General features: G+C 33.2%; 1 protein-coding gene across 1 annotated transcript; it reads right to left on the reverse strand.

Moving 5' to 3' along the window:
* Positions 1-1,376: 1,376 nt before the first annotated feature.
* On the reverse strand, positions 1,377-10,933 carry LOC134705870 (neuroligin-2-like). The gene is made up of 11 exons (XM_063564585.1): positions 10,928-10,933; positions 9,778-9,936; positions 9,301-9,445; positions 8,398-8,583; positions 7,676-7,818; positions 6,110-6,242; positions 4,527-4,604; positions 3,619-3,677; positions 2,861-2,999; positions 2,436-2,571; positions 1,377-1,595 (listed from the first exon to the last, which is right to left on the reverse strand). The coding sequence occupies exons 1-11, from the start codon at positions 10,931-10,933 to the stop codon at positions 1,391-1,393; spliced, it is 1,389 nt and encodes a 462-aa protein (XP_063420655.1). The 3' UTR covers positions 1,377-1,390.
* Between the last annotated feature and the right edge of the window lie 6,061 nt (positions 10,934-16,994).

The following is a 16,994-nucleotide window of genomic DNA, read 5'->3' on the forward strand; positions in this document are numbered from 1 at the left end:
CTGCTAGTAGTCTGTTGTTATTTATGTATTATTGTCATTTTGTTTATTTTCTTTGGTTACATCTTCTGACATCGACTTCTCTTGAACTGAATTTTAATGTGCGTATTGTTATGCGTTTATTTTTCTACATTGGTTAGAGGTATAGGGGGAGGGTTGAGATCTCACAAACATGTTTAACCCCGCCGCATTTTTGCGCCTGTCCCAAGTCAGGAGCCTCTGGCCTTTGTTAGTCTTGTATTATTTTTATATTAGTTTCTTGTGTACAATTTGGAAATTAGTATGGCGTTCATTATCACTGAACTAGTATATATTTGTTTAGGGGCCAGCTGAAGGACGCCTCCGGGTGCGGGAATTTCTCGCTACATTGAAGACCTGTTGGTGACCTTCTGCTGTTGTTTTTTATTTGGTCGGGTTGTTGTCTCTTTGACACATTCCCCATTTCCATTCTCAATTTTATTATGTAAAACTGCTCAACAATAGCCTATAACCCATACATAATAATAATAAACATTAAGTTGGAACCAGCTTCAATTCAGAAACGGGACCACCAAATACTGATTTTCTTGACTTTTTAATGAGACAAATGATAAAGAAGTGTGGAATGTGTCCATGGAATACAGATGATGTCCTCGTTTGCTTTCAGCTTCCACATTGTGAACTTTCCATTTATATGTAGCAACATTCCAGGCAGCAGCGCTTGCATACGGATTACATATCTCCAAATTGATATGATAGTTCCGCGCTTATATAACGTATAATGATTTCCTTGATAGAGGGTTGCTCCTCACAAGATAGCTATTAAACCAAGAGTTCCAAATGGTGAAGTTGAATTCATCCCTTCTTAATTTTTTTGGCCGTTATGGAATAACTGTATCAAATATGTTCCTTATGTCGCAACTACAATCCCCTTCCCTTTTCACGAATGAGACCTGCCGAATAAGACTATTTACCTTGTTTGCAATAACATGAGCAACACGGCGTTTGCTACATGTGGAGCACGATCTGCTTATCCTTCCGGAGCACCTGAGATCACCTCCAGTTTTTGGTGGGGTTCTTGTTGCTTAGTCTTTTATTTTCTATGTTGTGTCTTGTGTACTATTATCTGTCTGTTTGTCTTTTTCATTATAAGCAATGTCGGTGTCAGTTTATTTTCGATAAATGAAGTTTACTGTCCCTTTGGGTTGCAGTTATGCGTCTGAAGTTTAAGAAAAATCATTATGATATGAGTTTTAAAAGCAAAATCACTGATCTCAAATTTCCGTTGAATGGGACTATCGTTATATGATGCTGTTTAGATAATCATAAAAAAGAGAAAAAAAAACAAATATTATTTGATAGATAACTTTTAATTCTTCATCATGTCGTTATTGCTTTGATATACACGAATGCATTACATATAACCTTTGTATTTTTTATAACTAAAGGGACATTTGAAATTAAAGGGATACAAATATTTGTACCAAAAGTCAAGTTTTGGTTGTTTAAAGTTGAGTTCGTTGGTAATAACTGTATTGCCGTTGACATAATTCAGCTTGTTGATTGATTTTTTCTCCGAACTGTACTTCTTCAATCTCAAATCACAGGATCGCCAGTTTCTAGAATGCATCAAAATTAAAGAACAAATATATATGTGTAATCAATATTTGTTCACTTATCTATTCCCTGTTATATGTATAAGGTTCTTTTTTAATGTCTAATTTTTCTATTTTAACTATTAAATTTATCCAAAACTATAGCACAGATATACATTTACACAGACAGCACTTGTTTTGTTTTATGCTTTTTTTCCTTTGACTGCTTTTATTTGTGTAAGTTTGCTGAATTTTGTTACATTCATTTTACCATTGTGCAACTGATGTTGGCTTGAATTAATCGTTGAAGGAAAGTAAGTTACCCTCATGTTCACATAGTTAACAGTTTAGAATGGATTGTCCTCCCATAGAGGTCATACTAATGGCTAATATCGACATTTGTAAATTGCACTCAAACTTAAGCCGAAAACAGCACTTCGTAGTATGCATTTTCAGCCTTACAGGGATATGTAGAAATAGTAGACCAATTTGTTATACAAAATTCTTATTTTATCCATTATATTCATTGGACACACGGGATTTGTTAATTTTCACTTAGTAGTAATACCTTGCATAATCATTGGTTGGAGGTGTACGGTTGATTAAAAGGTAAAATCACAAAAATACTGAACTTAGAGGAAAATCAATTCGAAAAGTCCATAATCACATGGCAAAATCAAATAACAAAACTCATCAAAAACGAATGGACAAGAACTGTCATATTCCTGACTTGGAACAGGCATTTAACACACTCAGTGAAGAAAAAAAAAATACACAACTTCGTCTTTGGTGATATTGTTTTCTTGCGTGTATTCATCTACTCTAACACCGTCATCTAAGGGCAGTATTTACATAATATCATACCCTTCTTTGACAAAATTGCTGATTAGTTGCATCGTCACTTTAGAAACCTCTGCATCACGTGCTGTATATGAGAACTTTGGATGTCCTATTGTCGGTACACCAAATACATAAAATACATCCCATCCATGCTGTACTCCTTATAAGAGAATAATTAGAATTAAAATTTAAACTGAATCTCATAAGTAGGATAAAAAAAATCAAGTATAAAGAGCACTTCCCTTCATTGAAAATTCTTTCGAGTTTATATGGTCTTTAAAATTGGTCATTCACATCAGCTGCATTATATTTAAAAGAATAAGTGAACATGATGTCATATCCTTCAAGCAGGACTTACTTGTAAAAATGGGATATAGAACGATACAGCAGAGCCAAGTTAACTAATTTACACTTATGTTTGCTTTTAGCAGTAGAAGAGACTGTATTACCTATCCAATCAGGTCCTGGTACGTTTTGAGAAACATAATCAAAACTGAGTGTATAAACTTTCTTCTGCCATTTAGACATCATGTCTGCTAGTTTCATCATTGGCGCAAAGATTCCTAAATCTGCCCTGACTTGTAAGGCCTGAAATAATAATACGTTTTCGGGTATATTTGGTAAATTATTTCACTTTCAAATCTTTATATCAGACGTTCTTTTCCTAGATTTGCGTAACTGCTCTAAAAATTCTTTTCTCTTACTTTTGTGTTACTTTCACATTTCTTGAGAAGTGTGAGAAAAACAGTTCTCATAACTAGTGAAATATCTATTATCAGCAAACATTGGTCGAAATCAAATTATGACGTTAGATTATTTTCAATTTCTCCCGAATATCATATTGTGACGTCCTGAAAAAGGTGACCATGTATGATGACGTCACATATAAATGACACAACAGTCTGTAAATTTTTGAAAAGTGATAATAAAAATCGTTACAGAAACAGATTCCCATAACTATAACTCTAGTATACCAATATATATTTCTCCACTCTAAACTGTTAAATTCTTATTATTTAAAAAGCTCGGCAAGCCTCGCGCTTTAAGTTTCAAGTGGAAAAATATCGTAATACACTTGTTGCAGTGATGGAATTTATATGTTTCAAGTTTGTTCTTTTTGGATATTTTTAACATTGATATGTGCTTGTTATTATCCAAACAAACATTTATTGTCGTTATAACTTCCGATAGCAAGTAAACAACTTACTGAAGGATAACTTGATAGATTCAAACTCCCCCAGATCTTTATTTCTTTTTTCACGTTATCTGCAAAATAGATATTCTTGACAAAAACCTATATCTTATCAGAACATAATTTGTTTCAACAGATTTTGATATGTTTTTTTTTATGATGGTGTTTTTTTATTAACTCTACGCTTTTATTCAAATATGTCTATTTATTATGTTTAGCATTTTTTGTTTTGACTCCAAACATGAGTAACTGGTGCATTGAAAATGTAACGGGTTATGTTCTTCTATCGAGTACGACTTACAACCGGATTTTCTTTTTAAGATCTGAGTATAGGTGAATCATTGTTCATGTAGTAATTTTGAGATAATCCTTCTTTACAGTTACTCCTAATTTGTCAAGACAATCAATCACAAAGATTTTTAAGATAACGTGTATTCTCAATGTTATTCAAGTATTTTTTCTACATGTTATTTAATTTGAAGTGGATTGTTGGAACTTTGAAAAAGCTTTTCAGTGCATTATATTGCTTTGTTAAATTTGAAACTTGTCGAATTTTTAAAAGAGGGACAAAAGATACCGGAGGGACAGTCAAACTCATAAATCGAAAACAATCTGACAACGCCTGGCTAAAAATGAAAAAGACAAACAGACAAATAATATAAAACATGACACAACATAGAAAACTAAAGAATACGCAACACGAACCCTAACCACAAACTAAGGGTGATCTTAGGTGCTCCGGAATGGTAAGCAGATCTGCTTCACATGTGGCACCTGTCGTGTTGCTTATGTTATAACAAATCTGGTATATAGTCTAATTCGGTAGGTCACATTGAAAGAATCATGGTTGATAATCCAACACTACGCCATTTGACATTTATCATCTATTTTCCATTAACCTAATAAATAATTATCTAAAGTACCTGCAAAATCAGAATTTTCTGCAAAAAGATTTGGCCCGTAAAATCCGAGTGCCCGGTCTAAATTTGGTTCTCTGAATGCTGAAATAAAGCGGGACATTAATTTATAGTGTAATTCATTGATTTTTACAGCTTTATTCAGATCTTATTTTAGAATACGTTAACACCTTGCATACACTTTTTATTTGTATGCTCGATTTCTACGCATGTTAAATAAAGCAGTTCATCCTTAGCAGTGTCTTTCTCGGTAAATATCTTGGGAATACGCCTTTACCAAGTCAGGAATATGTCCGTTGTTTTGCATTCGTTTTGTTGTACGTATATTGGTGGGTTAAGGAAAACTAACATGGTCCTGGATATTTATTTTCGTGGTTTTGTTGAAGTCTGCAGATACGCCTATAGAAAATTTGTTATCCGTTGAATATTTAATTTCGTTGTTAACCTGTATCTCCGAAATCCACGAAAATTGGTGTACAACAAATAATAATGAACCCACATTATGTCGAGTGCTCTATTAATGACTTGAGGATATTGTCTAAAAATCGTACGTTAGAAAAACTCAAAACATTCAGCAATTATAGGACATAATTTCACAAAACATAACAGACTCCTATATTGATTACCATGTTTATCTTATGTCCCGTTATGTTATATCTTCTTTTTATTAAAAAAAATAATTTCGTTAGTTGCATGTTTATTTATGGTACGTTATTTTGATTGAACAACAGCAATATTTCTATTTCTATACTATGAAATTAACATTCATTTCAAAATGAATTGTAAACTTCATGACGACACACGTTTTCACAAGAAAGTGGAGTGAAAACCAATGTGTGAAAAACACTACAAAGAACAGTTAAGGGGGCTCCTGGGTATAAATGATTTTTTTTTATCTAATATATAATTTCACTATATTTTTTCATAAATGAACTTTATCATATACTTAAAAGAAAAATGAAATAAAAAAATGAGGTCACCGTTCATTTAAGCTAAAATCTGCCTCTGGAAGAAGCATACATTTTTGTTAATGTCCTTTTTTTCTGTTGAACTAATAGGAGAAAAAGAGGAAATATCGAAATAAAAAAATAACCTAATATAAGAAATCACTTAAATTTTACAATTATTTAGTTTATGTACAGCTTATTTGAAAACAATAATAAGAAATATAGGTCACCGATGAGTTTAAAAAGATATTTCAAAATTTAAGGCCAAAAAATGGCATTTTTGCACCAAAGGCAGATAATTTGGAGCTTTTTCAATTTTTAAAGTCATCTGGGGCCAAACCAAATCATTTTTTTGGGTTGTTTTTTGTACCATATCATAAAGTAACAACTAATAGTGTAATAAATAAAATTTGTAATGAAAAAATAAAGGTTTAATTTTTGGCTAAAATTTTTGTACCCACGAGCCACCTGAATTGTTAACATAACATGCTTTTGTTTATAGATATGGTCTTTGAAGCAGTCTGATTGCAGAGACAATGTATGTATGCATGCATGTATATATGTATGATTGTATAACATTGATGAAAGATTGGATGGAAAATATACATAGAGCCATTTCAGTAGTTTGTTTCTAATACATACTTGATATATCTAATGGGTGCCCTTCATCCCGTGACATCATTAACAACACTGGACCAGCATGGAATTTTCCACAAGTATACAGTTTTTCTGGACTGCCTTTCAGAAATTCTCCATCAATTATAACCCAATTAATCTATTAAATCATAAAAGAAATAAGAAAAAAGTAAAAAAGTACACATCGTCGTTTGTTTATCTGAGCCTTAGTTTTTATGTCGTCTTGACATACGTTTTAAATTTCTTGTTTGAGGTAAAACAAATCCTTTATCAAATAAATATTCCTTTTATTTGTGTATTGTTTTTTTTTTATCTTTGATAATTAAGTTTCGTCTTGAAAATATGGTGTTTAACGCCAACCTTTTTAAGGTAAAATTATAAAGGATTTAAAAACTGCAATAATCTATTTTTGATATATGTGTTTATGTAGTAAAGCCGAAGTGACTCCCGCTACCACGATACTATTTTCTTTTCGTTTTTGTTAGTTGGAAGAAAGTACAATGATAATGAATCTACGGTGACATTTTGTACAGGAAATAAACTTAAGTGTGACAGATTGACTTCCATTTTCATATTTCAAATTCCTTAAATTAAAACATATCCGTAACTTTATTTTTATATACAAGTACATATACACAGTTGAATGCTCCGAAACAAACAAAAAAACATAAGACAAATGAGACTTTAGCTTATGTAGGCATATTTTAGTTGAATTGTGTTAGCCGTTATACTCTCGAACAGTGGTGGTATCTCAAATAATGAACTGGAGACTAAAGTTGCACTGTTAGAGATATTTTTTTATCCATCAGTTATTTTTTTCATCGATATGGCGCCATACATGACGTTTGATGAATTTTCTTTTAGCAAGAAAGCTTATTCTTCTACTCGATAACAGGAAATGAAAAAAGTACAGCTATACACTTCCAGATATGAAATCAATTCAAAATTTGAAGTGAATTCTGGCAAATATTTCGGTAAAACAAATATTTTTAGGGTGGAATGTTGTGTGTTTATTTTATTTTCACAATGACAATGGGCGCATCAGAATGAAATGTCTCTTCATGCAAAGAACTTGGTTTGGACATGTTGACTTGCCAACAGTGCAGGAACTCATTCACTTTAAACTGTCCTTCCCCTACTCAATAAATACATGTATCCATTAATACGTACTTGTATATTACCTCCTTGAACTGGTTGATTGTTTCAAATTATCCCAAAATTAGTAAAACTAGCATCTATTGCACAATGTTTATCTGTTTTAGTTTTGTAAAAGTTAGGGCTGTACTCATATATACATATCGAAATTCAAAATTACTCGAAAGTTTCCTATGAAAAATAAATACATCTATAATGTGTAAATGTACATGCATCTTAAGCCAATGTTAACAATGTTTGTGTACGGTTAAAATAATTCAAAAGAAAGTTTACCAATTTGTGTTGTTATAACTTAACAACGAACTACCAAGGAGAACACATATACGAAGTTAACAGAATTCAAACGTCATACGTTGTCACCTTTCCAACGTTATATTTAGCTACTTTAAAGAACTTGTTAACCAGATCATTACTCACCTGTTGTGGCTCTGTAGTGATCAGACTGTAACCCGGTCGACAATTTTGAGGAATAGTTGAGACTCTACTGGTTTTTATACACTTTGAAAGAAGCCAGTGCGAAATCGGTGCGCCACTATGGATTATTGAATTTCTAAATAACCCTATTAGAGTGGATAAAAGCATATATGAATAAACACTTATTAATGACAATAAAACATATCATTATTTTGTATAATTCCATATCAGACTTCGTGTCATGACATTGATATTGAGATAATTATGTTAAGATATCTAAATAACAAAATAAAGGAATACACAGAGCCATAAACAGTATGCCTAGTCTGTCGACAATAAAGGCATCTAGAACATAGATAGGAGTGAAAACATTTCAAATGTACTCTAACTTGAATGACACCTAGTCTGTCAACAATTAAGGTACATTTTAAAACATCAATATGAGAAAATACAATCCGAAGTTACTTTAATTGGTACGACGCCAAGACTGTCAACATTTCAGACACAAATAGAAGTAAAATCATTTACAATATACTGCATTAAGAATGACGCATAGTATATCGACAAAGCATGCACTTTTTATTATGCACGTTTAGGACAGTGTTTTTTTTTCTCAGTTTAATTGTGCCCAGGGAATGAAACATTTTGTTTGACTTCAGAATTTCTAAAGACTGCACATTACATTATTTATATTGTATGGTATATTTTTCTTAGTATTTTCAAACCTTTAGTCAAATCTGATAGTAAGTGAACACCAACGTCACCAGCTCCAGCACTATGTCCATATAAGGTAACTTTAGACGGATCACCATTGAAATACTTGATGTTTCTTTGTATCCATTTCATAACCAATACTTGATCCATAAGACCATTGTTGCCCTTTATACCTTTACTTGGATCGGCAAAAAACCCTGATAAATATATAATTTATGGTCATATTCGTATTTTGTACAAATTCAATTTGTTCTTTGTATTTGTCCTGTGAAAGTTTAAAATTGAAATAAACATTAAGAACTTTTGGCAGAAAACCAGATTTTTGAAGTACATGTACATGTATCTGGAAAGGTATGTTTTCATTTGCCATTGGAAAAAGTTGTAACCACAAACAGAATTGTGAAATACACTAAAAGGAAATAAAGAATACAATATACCGATGTTAATTTTATAAGAATACTAGTAGAAATTTCGTAAATAAACTGGAATTCAGATGGAAAATAAAACCAAAGACACTCAGTAAAAATATAATAAAGAATGAACAAACTATGTTGAAATACGAAAATGATTTCCACTGGAGACGATAACTAATGTTAAGAAAGTAGGGGATGAAACTAAAAAACCTTAAAGTTGAAATTTGAGAAATTTCCAGGAGATTAATATACATAATCGTATCTGAAAGTCATATGCTTTGCTTGCGAAAAGAAACCCCAAAAATAGTCAACAAAATAACATGTGTAATGTTCAACAAACGCAGGATGAATGCTATATTTTGTATTATGATTTATAACAGTGTGGAAGTCGCGATTTAACCCATATGATAAGGAAAATCGGTGAATTAGTTATCGGATATTTGTCCTGAATAATAGGGTTTTAGATTGTAACGTTTGTGCTGATTTATATATACATTATACCTAGATTATCGAGTCTATAGTTGAATGTGATGACAATAATTTCTCCGTGTGCAGCTAAGATGTCACCATCAAACACAGCCCCCATTCCTTGATTATTAGAACCTCCATGTATGAACATCAGAACCGGCAGTGCCCTTTTATTGATCTGTGATTACACAAAAAATGATAAATTGTTTGAAAATACTCTTTACTTTCCATAAAGTATTGGTTACAATTTAACTACAACTTAAATTGTATTCGTCTTTATCATAAATATATATCATTAATTTTTGTTTGAATTTTATGTTGAGATAGAATTATCGATGTTGTATAAATTCATTGAATTGTATTTATTGAATAACTAGACTTAATGATGAATATAAATTCCTTAAATAAAAATACCAAGTCATAAATCTGTTTTACAGCATCAGATAAACACTTTAATTAAGAAGATTCTGAAGCGCTTTTCTTTTTACAAAAGACAAAATTATAACATACCCTTGGTAGATAGATGTTCATATATAGACAGTCTTCGTTAAAGTTGTCAAACCCGGGCCTATGAAATTGTATTTGGCCCCGTTGCTCCTGTGGGCATGCTGGTGGGAGATTAGTTGTTTCTAAAATGCGAGGACTCCATTTCATAGGCTTCTGTGGTCTCTGCAAATAATTTAAGATTAATAATAACATATTCCTTTACTCTGATTGTGACATTGTAAATTATATAGAAAAAATGATTATGTTCTATAATCTTGCCAGACATAGTACTCTTATCGTAAATAAAAAAGTTAGATATTAGAATTTTCGTAATAAACAATATTGTTTAAGGGAAATAATTCAGTTGGAGTGATATTGTCTAGTAGATTTACCACAACAATTTATCATTGCAAAAGTAATTTCAATGTTACAGGTTTTTTTTCTGATTCAATAAAGGCAACAGTAGTATACCGCTGTTCGAAATTCATAAATCGATAGAGAAAAAACAAATCTGGGTTACAAACTAAAACTGAGGAAAACGTATCAAATGTAAGAGAACTACGACACAACAGAAACGCAACACAGAACGCGAAACAAATACAAATCGTAAATGTATTCTGCTATGTTCACATTTACATATTTGTCTTATTCAAAAATTGAAACAGAAGTAATCAGATTGATATGTTAATTTCTAATACAATGTTTTTGTATACTCCTATATCCCACAAGAAATTAAAAACAAGCATGCTACAGTGCTAGTATGTCATTCAAATCGGGTCCAATGAGCGTTAAGGGAAAACTAGACATATGTGATGTCAAAGACTTTCTTGGATTTTGCACTGAGTTTTTTTTTTTTTTTAAATATTCCCCATTTGTTATGCCTTCACTAAAGAGCGGATCTCCTCGTGTGATGATCACCGGTGTAGAGGACTAATTGCATGACCAAAAAGGATATATATCACATGATTAGATTTAAACATATCCTATTCCAATAATCATTCCTGTGACTATCTGTGACAGTCGGTAGAAATTGTTAATCCTAATAAAACTTGTTCCGTTTTAATGCGTGTTCAATTGGGTCGATATTCGATTTTGTCGATTGAATTTCCAGATAGCAATGAAACTTTACATAAGGTGAAATAGAATATCCGAAAATCGCACTGTGAAACCATACCAACATTATACCGTTGTTTAATCGATTTAGAGAAAACAAGTCCGGGTTACAAACTAAAACCGAGGTCAACTATAAGAGGAAAACAACGAAACAACAGAAACGTTGAAGTGCATAAAAAACAAAAGGACAATGCAACGTACATAGAAACGAACTATTATATAACAACTGCCATATTCCTGACTTGGTACAGGACAATTTTAGGATTTGATGGGTTGGTCCTGGTTTGTAGCTAGCCAAACATCGCGCTTTATGGCAATGTACAAATAAATGCAATAACATTCAGGACAAGAAAACATAAATAAATAACATAGTAGTACATTTCGACATGTTACCTAAAGAATAAAAACGATACGTAAAATAATTTAGGACAGTACACAAAAACAGCATAATAGGATTACGAACTGTTCGTCACACTAATGTATCAACGCCACAAAAAGTGACGTCATAGTTAATGTTTTTAAAAAAATATATAAATCAAGATTAGGTTTTGTAATTGCATGTAAAATGTATGTTATTTGATGTATTTTATAACAATTACAGGCAGGAATATTTATATATACTGCGCATGTGCGATAAGAAAAAAGTCGATTTTTTTGCAGAGAAATATAAATGTGGATTTATTGTGTTATATTGAGTTACATTGTGAAATTATAACGAACTTTGGATTAATCTGTTTCTCTACTATATATGTATCCTGTCATAAATAAGAAAGAAGCAAACACCCGGTAGAAAAAGAAAAAGATCGAGTCGAACTGTCTCAGACACTGAACAAGAACTAGTGCCTCTGTCAAAGCGCGCAGATACCAATTCAAGTCCTGTATCACCACCCACAACTATGGAAAATAAAGCCGATTCACGAAAAACAAGGTCAGTGAATGAAATTTACGATTTATTAGTCAAAGTCAGTGAAAATCAAAACACTCTCAAACAGTCACTAGAACAACGTATTACTGATCTGGAAATCGGTCTCAGAAACGATATAACCATCAAAATGAGAACTTTAAAAGAAGAAATAGATCTGGAATTTACAAATGTCGATAATAAAATAGAGAGCTTAAAACATAAGATTGAAACACTTGAGAATAGCCAAGCCAATACACAAGCTCCACAAGCCGTAAACACAGAGATCATATCTCACTATAAACTTGTATTTAAAAATGTACAACAAAACGACCTCGGTGAAAGTGAAAATGCCCTAAAGGATTATGTTAACGATGTGATAAAAGCCATTGGATTAGGTTTTAGTGTATTGTCCGTAGATAGTCTAGGATCACAAAGTCAACATGAGAACAATACAGATCAATCAGGTTTGCGCCGTAAACGTCCAATATTGGTAACATTAGAAAACGACACACAACGGTCCGAAGTGTTGAAAAACAAACGGAAATTAAAAGATCACGAACATTATAAAAACATATATATTGAACCAGACTAGTCACGTCATGAGCGTATACAAGAGGCTAACATCAGACAAATAGTCAAATCTATGCCGAATTTTCAGATCCGAGGAGGGCGGGTTGTGAAAAAATAGGAAATATGCCAGCTTTCACAGTGTTTAAAAATCGGTAGTTGGAACTGTAAGGGATGGTACCTATCAGATAGTACTGTACAGAGCAGAATTTTAAGGGAAGATATCATAAATTCACTAAATTTGGATATTATTGGTATAAATGAAACCCACTTGATTGGTAATCAGAATGTATTCATAAATGGCTACAAATGGTTTGGGAATAACCGGAAGGATATTTGCAATAATGCATGGAGAGGATCAGGAGGTGTCGGATTCTTAATTTCAAACGAAATATTGGAAAACTTTGACTGTGGAATTTTAAACAGTTCATATGACGATATATTATGGATATATCTTAAGTGTAAATATGATTCAGAATTTGTTATTCATCTTTGCATATCATATCTTCAACCAGAGCATTCTTGTAGAGGAAATATTGCACACGAGTTCTTCGATTTTCTGCTTTCACAAATATATTTGTACAGTGATGCTTCACACGTCTTAGTATGTGGCGGATTGGTGATAGACAGGACTTTGATGATCAAATAGACTTCATACCGACAAAGTTTAGTGTTGACTCGTCGAAAACAAATTTGGAGATTACTTGATTAATTTTCTGAAGGATGCTAAATATTGTGTATTAAACGGGAGAGGCGACCAGATATAGGAAGACTTCACCTTTGTTTCTACTTTAGGAAAATCCGTTGTGGATTATATTGCTGTTCCATATACGGATCTCACTAACTACTCGAATTTTAAAGTTAATTTGATTTCGGACATTATCAGTGAATTTGAAATACAACCTGCTGCTGGGGCAACTTTGCCAGACCATTCTGTGCTAACTTGTGAACTATCTCTATCGGATTACTTGCAATAAACAAAACGAACATACAACGAAAACAACATAGATCAAGGTCGGATGATTGAACGGAAACGTGTTTATCAAGTAGGAAACATCCCAAATGATATATTTACAAACGAAAGGTGCAAACATGCAATAGCCAACGTAATTGAAGCAATAGAATGTTTCCAAAGCGGACTCCGTGAAATTGACAATCTTTATAAACTATTCGTTGACACACTTCATAGTGAAATGGACCAACGGCTTGTCTACAAGGATAAACATAGTGGACATAACGGCAAAAGGAGGCGAAAAATAGGAAAACCATATTGGAACAGTAATCTTAATGAACTTCTCAATAAAACTTACAGGTCGGAAAAAGATTGTCTACGATGTAACGGCAACAGACGCACACGAGATAGGCTGAAGCAGATTTTTATTGTGAATCGGAAAAGCTTTGATAAATGTCTGAGACAAGCGGAACGACAGTATCAGGCGGAACAACGCAACAAGTTAAAAACACTAAATACGCAAAATCCTAAAGAATTTTGGAAGGAAGTAAACAAATTGGGACCGCAAACCACAAAACAAAACATTGATTCAGTTTTTCGGGAAGATGGAACAATTTCATATGACACAAACGAAATTCTGGAACGTTGGCGAAGCGAGTTCTCGAAGCTTTTTTCAGCAGACATTACGGAAGTTGATGACTTATTTATATCCAACATTGAACAGTTAAATGCGCAAATGGAGGCCGAAATCGATAATCTAGATCTAAATGAAAGTAAAACCAAAGTTACGGATGCTACACTAAACGATGATATTAACATTGAAGAGACTAAATGTGCCATGAAAAGACTGAAATCAGGAAAATCAGTAGGAGTTGATAATCTACCAAATGAAATTCTTAAAAACGAAAACTTAGTACATATCTTAACAAAATTGTTCAATCTGTGCTTCACTAGTGGAATAGTACCAAGTTCGTGGTGTAAATCAATTATATGTCCGATTCTGAAATCTGGAAAGGACTATCGTGACCCATACGGATACAGAGGAATCAGTCTTATATCAACGGTCGCTTAACTATTTAGTTCAATTCTTAACAGTCGAATGGTGAGTTTCTTTGAAAGTGAAAATATTTTATGCGAGGAACAAAATGGATTCCGTAAACTCAGATCATGCCTCGACCACATATACAGCTTATGTACCATTCTAAGAAACAGAAAAACACTCAAACTGGAAACATTTATGTGCTTTGTTGACTTTTCAAAGGCTTTTGACTCTGTTGACCACACTTTACTGTGGCACAAACTTATGACTGCCGAATTCACGGGCATATGCTTAAAACAGTCCAAAGTATGTATTCCGTTTTGAAAAGCTGCGTCCGCATAAACGAGCAATATACAGATTGGTTTTCTATTGGTAAAGGAGTCCGTCAGGGTGAGAATTTAGCGCCGACGCTATTCGCCTTATTCATAAATGATCTGGTACCTGAAATAAACGCTCTGGGCTGTGGAGTTTTACTAGAAAATGACTTTTCACTCAGTACGTTGCTATATGCCGATGACATAGTTTTCATTTCTAGCTCTGTCGCTGGCCTACAAACACAACTAGACACGTTAGACAACTGGTCGAGACGATGGCGCTTAAATGTGAATATTGACAAAACTAAAGTACTGCACGTAAGGAAAGCTACAGTTGCACGAAGCGAATATGTGTTTAAAATTGGCGAGAAAATTGTTGACTATACTTCACAGTACCGCTACCTAGGTCTTACAGTGTCAGAAACAGTAGACTACAACATCAGTGTAAACGAGTTGATTACTGGTAGCAGTCGTGCTTTGGGTTCCCTTGTTTCGAAATATTACAGTACAGATGGATTTGATTATGATACGTATACTAAACTTTTTGAAAGTACAGTCGCCCCAATTATGACCTACTGTACTGGAGTATGGGGGTTTAAATCATATGAAGGACTAGACAAACTGCAAAATAGGGCTATACGATCTCTCTTAGGAGTCGGAAAGTTTACACCGATACCGGGAATGACAGGTGAAATGGCATGGATTCCAGTCTCCATCCGAAATCATTGTCAGATGATAAAGCTTTGGTGTCGTATTGTAAATATGCACTCGGAAAGATTACCATCACGAATATATGCTTGGGACTGTAGTTTTTCACGAAATCATAAGGATACGTGGTACAACAATATAAAATCAATTATGAGCGAAAGTGGACTAGATACTTTATTTAACTCGAAATGTACGGATGGACTTAGTACCAAGTTTATTAGTAGTTTTGCAAAAGACATGCTAATGCAAAAGTAACAGATCACATGGGAAAAAGCCGTAGAAGCTATGCCAAAACTCCGCACGTATAGAGACTTGAACACCACATACAGTGTTCAGCCGTATCTAAAATCAGACATTTCACGCCATGAAAGATCAGCAATTGCAAGACTGAGATGTGGTGTTTTCCCCCTTGAAATCGAGAAAGGGCGTTTTCGGGGAGTTCCAGCTGATAGACGACTTTGTAAAGTTTGCAGAACTGGAAGCGTAGAAGACGAAAACACATTTTACTACATTGTCCTACCTATTCGTTACAGAGAAATCGCATGTTTATGGACTGTCAACAGAGATATAACTGTAATTTTGATAACATGTCTGACATGGATAAATTAAAATTTTTACTCAGTGCCGGTGTTAAAATAGTGTCAAAATTTATCACTAACATTTCTGATATTAGAACACAAACATTAATGAGAAAAAATTAATTACTTATTTATTGTACATTTAAATTGATATTTGATAATTGTAACAGATAACTATGGGAATTTTATAGGTACAGTGCATCATAAGCCTATGAAGGCTGGCTGACATAAAATATTGTTTCATAATTGTATTATAATGTTATATCAGGCTGCACTTTAATAAAAGAATATATATATATATATAGAATTGTGTTATCTAGCTATGTCAGTATTTCTTATTTATCAAACTGTAAAACAAATAAATCATGTACATAGTTGCTTTAATTGCTAAAATCATATAAATAAACTGGGTGATCAATAAACGATTAGAAAATAAAAAATAGAATTACAACTACAAACGATAAGACATGTAACAATATCCAATCAGAATTACAAAAACCACATCATGACTAAATATAGAATGTTGGATAAGCAAATATTTTGACGCGTCTTATAGCCCAATTGATACGATATTCCCGTGCTTGCATTTCCTATCATGATTTTCTTGATAGAGGGTTACTGCTCACAAGGAAGCTATTAAACCAAGAGTTCCAAATGGTGAAGTTGAAATCATCCCTTCGTAAATTTTACGGACGCCATCACGAGTTGGTTGACCGTTATGGAATAACCGTTTCACAAATGATATCGGATATGTTCCTTACGTCGTAACTACAACCCCCTTCCCTTTCATGAATTTGACCTACCGAATTAGACTATTTACCGGATTTGTAATCACATAAGCAACACGACGGGTGCCGCATGTGGAGCAGGATCTGCTTACCCTTCCGGGGCACCTGAGATCACCCCTAGTTTTTGGTTGGGTTCGTGCTGTTTATTCTTTAGTTTTCTATGTTGTGTCATGTGTACATGTACTATTGTTTTCTGTTTGTCTTTTTCATTTTTAGCCATGGCGTTGTCAGTTTGTTTTAGATTTATGAGTTTGACTGTCCCTTTGGTATCTTTCGTC

The sequence above is a fragment of the Mytilus trossulus genome, chromosome 2 (genome assembly GCF_036588685.1).
Source record: "Mytilus trossulus isolate FHL-02 chromosome 2, PNRI_Mtr1.1.1.hap1, whole genome shotgun sequence".
Taxonomy (NCBI): domain Eukaryota; kingdom Metazoa; phylum Mollusca; class Bivalvia; order Mytilida; family Mytilidae; genus Mytilus; species Mytilus trossulus.

What these genes read in the sequence shown, in the direction of transcription:
- LOC134705870 (XM_063564585.1), bottom strand. An exon ending in AGAAAATTCTGATTTTGCAG is followed by an intron (nt 3,678 to 4,526) that starts GTACTTTAGATA and finishes TCTATTTTGCAG; the next exon opens with ATAACGTGAAAAAAGAAATA. An exon ending in ACCAGGACCTGATTGGATAG is followed by an intron (nt 2,572 to 2,860) that starts GTAATACAGTCT and finishes TTCTCTTATAAG; the next exon opens with GAGTACAGCATGGATGGGAT.